At 34.9% G+C, this 10,042-nt stretch overlaps 1 protein-coding gene across 1 annotated transcript; it reads right to left on the bottom strand.

Moving 5' to 3' along the window:
* Positions 1-5,642: 5,642 nt before the first annotated feature.
* LOC145157272 (putative LRR receptor-like serine/threonine-protein kinase At1g74360) lies at positions 5,643-9,430 on the bottom strand. Its single transcript, XM_079076354.1, has 3 exons — positions 9,334-9,430; positions 9,113-9,220; positions 5,643-9,012 (listed from the first exon to the last, which is right to left on the bottom strand). The coding sequence occupies exons 2-3, from the start codon at positions 9,159-9,161 to the stop codon at positions 5,825-5,827; spliced, it is 3,237 nt and encodes a 1,078-aa protein (XP_078932480.1). The 5' UTR covers positions 9,162-9,220; positions 9,334-9,430; the 3' UTR covers positions 5,643-5,824.
* Between the last annotated feature and the right edge of the window lie 612 nt (positions 9,431-10,042).

Raw genomic sequence — 10,042 nt, 5'->3', positions numbered from 1 at the left:
AAAGAATGGAATCACAAGTGCTGTGATTTTTGAGTTTACTTGGCTTTAAGATCGAATTCATGGGATAAGATACAACATCAATATGTACATGATCATGCAGCTTTTGCAGACACATCACAATAATATACCTTGAGGTAAACGTTTATGCTGATAAGATACCTCTCATACACAATCATATCCTTTTGCAGAGAGTTGTTAACAGCTAACCACAGTAAGCATAGCATAGACCATGTTTTAACGTAGCTACCCCTCCGAAACGCTCTTCATGTACGTTATGGCCTAAGAAGGCTGCAGTATTTGATACTTTTGCAGCTTTAATTTCATTTAACTTTTTGGGAAAATGACTCAGGAAGGTAACAAATTGTTGAGTTTGTTCTCATTTGGTCCATTTCCTTTTTTTTGTACTCAATATACCATGAAACTTGTTGTTTGTGTTCACCATAACCCTTTGATCGACTATCACAGGTGATAGTCAGTCAAAAGGGTTATGATGAACACAAACAACAAGTTTGATGGTACATTGAGTACAAAAAAATGGAAATGGACCAAATTATAACAAACTTAATAGTTGGTTACCCTCCAGAGTCATTTTCCCTCTAAGTTATGCCTCAAAACTTTGTTATGACGTCCTTTTTTTTATGCTTCAAAACTTTGTTATGAATTTGGACCTACGTCCTTGCTTCCTTCATTATATATATATATATATATATATATATATATATATATATATATATATATATATATATATATATATATATATATATATATATAGGTGAAATTAGGTGTTAGTTTAACAGTAGATTATATATTTGTATTTTCCGGTTCAAAAAAAAATCTATTGTGTGCTAGAATGCACCAATAAGAATTTAGTAAATGATATCCATAATCATATGTATATTAAATGATATCCGTAATTATAATTCATTTTTTATGGAATTTAATTACATTGGTCATTAATGTCAGCAATAATATTCTTTCAAAATGAATTCGTATCTAGAAAATGACATTGTATTCTAGCAGAATGAGAATGTATTCTAGTAGAATACACTCTCGTTCTTCATATTCTATGCAACTTTATTGTATTTTAAGTGAGTGTGTCCTGAAACACAACACGAATCCATACATAAAAACCTAGATGCGAATTCATTCTAAAAGAATGTTATTGATGACATTAATGACGAATTTAATTAGTTACCATAAAAGGAGAATTATAATTATGGATATCATTTAATATACATACAATTATGGAAATCATTTAATATTTATCTTTCTTTAATTAAATAATTATTTAATTTTACTAAATTCATATTGGTGCATTCTAGCACACAATAAATGTAAGAAACACATTAACCTAGCTTTATATATATATATATATATATATATATATATATATATATATATATATATATATATATATAGGATCAGGTAGAAACTCAAAAAATGGTAGGAACCGCGAGGACAATTTTTGGCCTTAAGATTGAAAAAATAAATGGTCAGGATTTGATTTTATTTATCGTCAAAATCTTGCGAGATGATACGACATTTTTGTAATAATTGCGAGATTTTGATAATTTCCGGAGAAGATTAATTGTTTTGAGGGTACAAGTGACAAAAGCAAAAAGATTAAAACAAAAAAGAAAAAAGAAAAGGAAAATTCGGCCATGTAGCATCTCCAGGAGCTGACACGTGCCCCTACCATAACATGACAAGTATCCAGTCCTTATTGGCTGGTGGGTTTTTTTTTCACCCGTTTAGTTTTTCGGCCATAATTTTTTTTTCTTTGAAAAATAAATGAAAAAACCAAATTTCTTAAAATATGATTTTTTTACAAAATGAGCACAATAATGAAAGTTTGAAAAAAAATATTGATTTTTTATATTTATAAAAAAACACAGAAAAAATTCTCCAAAAGTTATCAAAATTTAAGGAATACTTCTACTCACTATTCTAATGATTTTGTAAAAAGAAATTTTAAAAAAATATAGTGTTTTAGATACCAAACTTGATTTTAAAAGATTAAAAGTTTTTCAAAATTTTTTTGAACATAACATGATGCAAATAGAGATGATTCAAAATATTTATGATTCAAAAATAGTATAATTTAACATGTTTATGATCTTTAACTTGTTATGATCTAAAAATATTTTGATTCAAATATTTAATGATCCTTAATTATTATATTTTTTATGATTCAAAGTTAAATGGTTCAAAAATTATAATGATCCAAATATTGTATTGAACAAAACTTTATTTAATTCAATATATTATGATCCAAGTTAAAATGATCCAAATTAATATGATCCAAAATTGTATGATGCATAATTTTGTTATGATTCAAAATAGTATGATTCAAAATTTTATGATCCAAAAATAATATGATTCAAATAAAAGTATGAATGGAAAATATTATGATCCTTAATATTCTTCTTATTTAAAATTTTATAATTGTTAAACATTAAAAACTCAAACCGATATTTAGTTTAAAAAATCAAAAAATAAAAAGAAAAATAAAATGAAAAAAAAGAAAAAACCATACTATCTTCAAGTGTGTAGTAAAGATATTAAAAAAATGAAAAAAAGAAAACAAAATAATTCTTTTTTAAAAAAAGACCAAAAAAATAAAAAATAATAATAAAAAAAACAAAAAAAAATATAAAAACATCAAAACCGAGCATATATCTATTTAAGAAAAAAATTTGATTTTTTTTAACTAAAAATAAAATAAATAATAAGAAAAAATGAAAAAAAAAACTAAAATAAATGAAAAAGAAAAGGAAAACTCATTTAAATGGCGCTCCATGGACGTTCGTCCCGCATGATTATTCTCTCGAGTCCGTATTACGTTCCATGTACGTGTGCCGCGTGCGAACGTGTCACGACCAAGTAGATGGGTTTAACGTTTGTGCCCTTGACGAAATGATTGGTGGAGAATAGTCCTTGCGGTTCCTACCAATTTTTGGGTTCCTACCGGATTCGGACCTAATAGGTTCATTTCTATGTACCTACTTTGCATGTTTATTTTCATCGTTTCATAACATTCTACTTCATAATTCTTGCATTTAGTTAATTATTTGGGCAATTGCATATTTTATTAAGAATGTCTGGTACTTCACCATTTTTATTTATTTTGCAGGCATCATGGAGTATGGAGCATGGAGCATGGAGCTTTGGAGCATGAAGAGAAGATGGACCGGTCATGCCATGGAAGAAAACATGACGCCATAACCCGAGTCCTTGTTGTATTATCATCATAGCAAATGACTACGTTTGAAAAACGGTTCATGTCACACCGACACGGGTCGTGTTTGTCCTTTCTCATCTTATATTTGAGCAACATGACTCGTGGTGAAGCTAGACCGAAGATGGAGCCAACAGTGAAGACTTATTGGACTTTTAGCAAAAAGCATGGGCCATGCCAAAAATAGCCAAAAACACATGGTCATCACAAATGGCCATGCCAAAAACACATGGGCAAAAGGCATGACCATGCTAAAAACGCATCGTCTTATGGCAAGCACGTGAGCACTTAATAAAACAAAGGAAGGCGTCATTTTTACAGAGGAGATGGTTTCTGGAGCAATTTTGGGCGATCTTGGGCAATTTTGGGAGATTTCTTGGAGCTTTTGAGAAGACCTAATCATTGTAAACACTTTTGATTTCCATTTGTAAGCATTAAACATTTCCAATTCCATCTTTCTTTTTTATTGATTTGTTCTTATCCATATGTGGCTAAGAAACCCTAATTTCTAGTTCTTGTTCAAAACATGTTGATTGCTTGACTTGAAGCATATGATTTGATGCTTGATTTGTGATTCTATTCTAGTGATTATGTTTTTGCTTAAACTAGAATCCTTGAATTTGATTTGTGTTTGATTTGACACCTAATCGTTCTATAAAGTTAATAATTGGTAACAAACAATAAGTTTTCTTATTGTAAAAAATATATCACATGTTTTCACACTTCCGAGTGTATGAGAAGAAATGAAGATTATTGCGAAGCTTGTACAAAACTTAATACAGTTTTTCAATACAATCTAAGAGCATATTTAGGTTGACTTAGTAAAGCTAGGTCTAGTCAAAGAGCGTGTTTTGGTTAGATAATTTGACAATCGAGAGGTATTAGAGCGTGTTAATATCTTTCAGTGCCAACTTAGAATAACAATCATGAATTACATCACGTCATAATCAAGTTGAACAACAACATTGAGAACTAGAACTAGAACCATTCAATCAAATTGTTTACAAGTTTATTTCATTTTGTGCATGCTTTTAAAGTAGATTGTTATTTTATTATTTTACTTTTGCAAACAAAACCCCCTTTGTGACCAAAGTACCTTGCGCAAAGAGGTATAGACTTTTATCCCGTGTCTTTGTGGTTCGACCCTGCTTGCCTTGTACTACTTTTTAGTGCATTAAAGCAGTGTATTTGGAGTCTATTGTACCCCTATTATTTGTTGTGTTTGACACCCATAACAGAACCATATATATATATATATATATATATATATATATATATATATATATATATATATATATATATATATATATATATATATATCCTTACTGTAATTTGCTTTTGATGTTCTGTTTGTTGCTTTCAAGTTTAGGGTTTTATGTTTGGACTCAAATGAAATTTAGGCCGTCAAATGATCCACTTGATCTTGAGGATCATAGAAGATGAATCACATGTAATTTGATCTCATCCATCTGCAATTTTTGTATGAAATTACAAATTTCATGTTTGACCGGTTGTTGTATATTAACCTCTAATGCTATGAGATTTTATATGCGTCGGTGTAGAAAAGTGTGCAAAAAATGCATTTATGTGGATTTGTTTATTTTTTATAAGTTTGTTGAGCTGATTGATTCACTAAAACCTTGGTTCGTTAGATTCATTTTGGGCAAATGACATAAAAGCCCTTAAGTTTTCACAAAAATGTCGGTTTTACTCTTGGACGTGTTTCAGGTTTTGTTAAAAGGGCTTTACTGTCATTAGGTAACCGGTAGGTTATCTGGAAACCAGTTAAAATGGCATAAATGAACAAATTAAACAAAACATCCGGCTTTAGTAGACCTAAAACACGTTAAAGGGTAAAACCGACAATTTTATGAAAAATTAAGGGTTTTTATGTCATTTGCCGGATTCATTTTAGTCTTGTGTTTTCCCATGGAGGTGTAACTTCATAAGATCCTTACTAATGCAACGTACGTCACATAAGCTCACATTTTTTGCCTTTCCTTCATTTCTTAATCTAGAGTCTCTTAGTTGCAGTTTAGCCTCGTGCTGTAAACCCTGCAAATGCTGTTTCATTTAAATAGGGCAAGTTGTGTGTGGTTCTCTCTATTTTAAGTAAAAAAACACAAATATAAGAATAAGGCATCAACAGATAGTAATTACTATGTAGTGGTACATTCATTGACATCAACAGATAGTAAACCAGAAAGTGACAAAGATAAGAGTTTTGTAAGTAAACAATGGGTTGTGTATTAGATTCTTACCCAAGAGAGAGTGAAGAAAGGAAGAATTATGATGATATCTCCAAATACGGTAGTAAAATATTGTCCCATTTGTATCTTTTGATGATAAAATATAAGCTTCTTTTGTCATACTAGCTAGTACAGGCTCTTATTATCCACTAAAATGAAACAACTGATACTAGGCAGCCAATGATACTAGCTAGTACAGGCTCTTATAATGACCAAAATCTTTATGAAATTACATGTGAATCTATTTACAATACAAAAATTCACCACATCTATGTATGACAGGATGCTAAAATCTATATATGCAGAATATAATATCTAGATTTACTCATTTACATTATTAAGAAGATAGTAAAGACCCATAGCTAAAATCTGTACGATTAGCAAGAATCCTTATCAACATATCTAATACCTCTTTCATATTTGGCCTCGCCTGAGGTGCTTCCGCAATGCATCTTATTCCAACCCGAAGTAATTCACACATTTCCACCGCCCCTTCACCACCACCACACACCAGGCCCGCCACCGGAATCATGGACTGCCGCCCGTCTCCCATCACCCGTCTCGCCCACTCCACCAAACACTCCTCCCCTCCATCCACCGCCCGCCGCCCTGTAGCCAACTCCATCACCAACACTCCATAGCTATAAACATCCCCTTTCGTGGTGGCTTGCCATGTCTGCCCATACTCCGGTGCCACGTATCCGATTGTCCCCGCCACCATCGTGCTGACGTGGCTATCTCCGGCGTCCATCACCCGGGCCAACCCGAAATCGGTAACCCGGGCCTTCCCGGTTCTATCCAACAACACATTGCTAGCTTTTACGTCTCGGTGAACGATCGAAGGGTAACACTCATGGTGTAAAAACACCAAAGCGTGGGCCACATCGATTGCAACATCGATACGTCTTCTCCAATTGAACCCGGTTTGATTTTGAATTAGATCTTCTAAGGTCCCACCATCCATGTACTCGTAAACAAGAAGTTTTTCTGTCCCGTATAAACACCACCCGTACAGGGTTACCAGGTTTGGGTGGGGCCACCCGAACCCGTTTCGGGTTAGAACCTCCATTTCTGCCCGAAACTCTCGTTCGCCTTCCATACCCTCTCTTAATTTCTTCTTTATTGCTACTTCTCTTCCATCAGGTAATACACCTCTGTAAACAGTTCCGAAACCACCCCTCCCGATTATTCTATCGTTTGAAAAGTTTCTTGTGGCCTTCAAAATGTCTGCGTGTGTGAATGCGGTTTTGTCCAATCGGATTACCTTAACTGTGTCTGATAACCATGGTGAGGAGCTGCCGGAGTTGGAGGTGAAGTGGTGGCTAGATTTTATCAGATATGGAGGTTCATCGGTGGGGTTTTTCATCACTATGCAGACTAGTATTGTCATGACTCCACACACAGTGAAAGCTAGGAGTAGAAACATGAACACCAAAACTGCGCCCCATTTTCTTGGATTTGATCTCCGGCCACCCTTTGCAGATGTGGCGTTTGTTGAATTATCTATAAATGAAGGCAGATCTAACAGTGGGTCACCGAAGAATGATGATTGCTCGAAAGTAGCTAACTGGCCGATTGACGGAATTATACCAGAGATGTACGGATTGTAGGAGACGTTGAACTTGCTTAATTCAGTCAAATCGTTCAAGTTGGTCGGAAACGTACCAGAGAAGTTATTGTAAGACAAATCAAGATTTCTCAAGCACTTGAGAAAGCCAATTTGCATGGGGATTCGTCCTGAAAATTTATTACGGGTAACATTCAATACAACAAGTGGCATTTGCCCAACTTCGGCGGGAAGCGTACCGGAAAATTCGTTATTCCCCAAATGCACCATACTGAAGTTATTCATCCTCACAATTTCCGGCGGGATGTGGCCGGATAATCGGTTTCCACCGAGTTGAAGATACCCAGATATCTGCTTTGTCCGAACGTTCGATCCAGGGAGGCAAACTTGGAAAATTCCGTGCCCTTTAAGTAAATTATCCCATAAACTCCTGCAAGTCTTCCTGTTAAGAAGTGTGTAGACAAAACTGAAGGGTGGATAATCTGCAGGTAGCCATCTTCTCATCGCCGAGCACTCTCCGGAGCCTGCCATGGGATTGTTCCCTCTGTTTAACAGGAAAGTTGGTGTCGCATTCTTCCCTATGTTAGCCAACTCCGGTGAAATTGAACCGCATAGTTGGTTATCTGCAAGATTCAACCACAGCAAGCTGCTACAGTTGCCTAATTCCGATGGGATTTGACCCGTTAAGGAATTGTTAGCGAGCATTAACCACAATAGAGAGGTCAATTGTCCGAAACTTGAAGGGATTGACCCGTTTAGGTTATTAGCTGACAAATCGAGAGCTTGAAGTCGTCGCAAATTTCCAAATTCAGAAGGTAAACTTCCGGAGAAGCTGTTGCCAGCGAGAATTAAGTACCTCAAACCTGCCATGTGAGATATTTCCGGTGGTAATGGACCTGAGAGATTGTTGAAACTCAGGTCTAATCGTGAAATGTTCTGCAACCGGAGTATTCCCGATGAATTTAATCCGCCGGTATATCCGTTTGCGTGGAGGAGAAGGTTTTTCACTTGAGTGAATCGTCCAAAAATCTCTTGTATATCTCCGGTGAAATTGTTTCGACTAAGGTCCAAATTTTTCAAATTCGTCAACCCTACCAAAGACTCTGGAATTTCTTTGGAAAGAGAGTTGTTTCCCAATAAAAGTTGCTCGAGTTTTGTAATTAGTCCAATCTCCGTTGGAATTTTGTCGGTGAAATGGTTCCCGGAGAGGTCCAAGATCGTCATGTTTTTACAATTCGAAATCTCCTTCGGGATTCCACCGGAAAATGCGTTTCCGGAGAGGTCCATCGCCTGTAAAGTGCAATTTCCCCGGAAAATCCATGCAGGGAGAGTGCCGTTGAGACGGTTTTCAGAAACGGAAAGCTCCTTAAACCTATTGATTCCGAACCAGAGGTTTCCGGTCAAATGATTCGAACTCACATCAATGTATTCCAACTTCGGGCATACGTCCATAGAAGTCGTTATTTCTCCTTTGAAATAATTCGTGGAGAGATTAGCAACCACCAATTCGCTGCAAACCCTGGGGAAACTCATCATGATGTCGCCGGAGAATCTGTTCATCGATAAATCGAGAATTTGCAGGCTGGTGAGTCCAGTCAAATTGAGCCCGCCACCCATAATATTATGTGACAGGTTCAATACTTTGAGGTTCCGGCAACTGGCCAAGTCGGGTGGTATGCTGCCGTCAATAGTGTTTGTTGATAGGTCTAGGTGAGTAAGCTCTGTCAAGGCAGAGAAGTTCCCGAATAAATCACCGGCGATGTCGTTGTCAGGGAGGCTGATCCCTGTCACTCGGTTGCCGGAGCATGAAATTCCCGGCCATGTGCACGGCGTCTGGGATTGTGGGTCCCATTTGTTATACTCTCCTTGATTCACTTTGTTCTTTTGTTCCAGAAATGACCTCAGATTGAGTAGCACTTCCTTGTCGGAATCAAGCGAGTCTCCAATTGCATCCTTTCCTGAAAAAAGAAAAAGAATTCGCATTAAATTCAACCCCACTCTGTAAAATCTTCCTCGAATCACTAAAATATCATAAATTCACTCAGTAGGCAGTAGCACCTGCGATTAAAATCAAGAAAAGGATCATTGCAATCCTCTCTGCTGCCATAGCTACTGTAACATACTCCTACTCCTGCTCCTGCTTGTGTTCTTCTTGTTCTTCTTCTTCTAATGATTAATTTAAGAGGCTTGTGTTTAAAAATAAACTAAAAAAATAAATTAAAAAAATGAATTAAATAGAGAAGGTGGAGAGAGAGATGAATATGGAAGAGTCTATGTACAAATATGAGACTTGAATGGAAACAGAAAGCGCGCTCGCAAATGGACCAAACCAAACACGGAAGGAAAGATATGCGAATACGCCAGACTTTGTATACTTTTTACTTATTTAATTTCATCATTTTATGAATATATCATATATTTGTATATTTTACATATGGTATTATATATATATATATATATATATATATATATATATATATATATATATATATATATATATATATATATATATATATATATATATATAAATTAATGGGTCGTTTTTTGGTGGATTGCTCATTGTAGCGTAGGGGAAGGGAAAGAAAGATAGAAAAGGCAATATGGGCCCAAACTTTGTGTGTATGCATTTGTTGTTTACAGATTATCTTGAAATAGAGATTAAAAGAAAAGGTGTCGATATTACATAAATTTTCAGAAGCTGTAACTTGTTTTATACGTTAAAAACAAACTTTCTGTGTATACTGTATACATGTACAAATACTTCACGAATTCAATTGTTACAGTATTGGCAGACCTACCAAAATGGTTATAGTTATCCAATATTAATTGGGTAAAATTAATAAATGTACTTTTAATTTATCCAAAATTAAATATTTTAAATATTACTTTAATTGTTTGGTTTTGAAGTTAAGATCTACGTAACTTTTGTTCGACACCTTTTCCTAGATATATGTTGAATTATCGGTCAAAAATGCTCAACTTTAAATC

Source organism: Lactuca virosa, chromosome 1 (genome assembly GCF_052849685.1).
Source record: "Lactuca virosa cultivar CGN04683 chromosome 1, Lactuca_virosa_CGN04683_v6, whole genome shotgun sequence".
Taxonomy (NCBI): Eukaryota; Viridiplantae; Streptophyta; class Magnoliopsida; order Asterales; family Asteraceae; genus Lactuca; species Lactuca virosa.
Note: the sequence above shows the minus strand (reverse complement) of the source record. Positions and strands in the feature narration are given on the sequence as shown.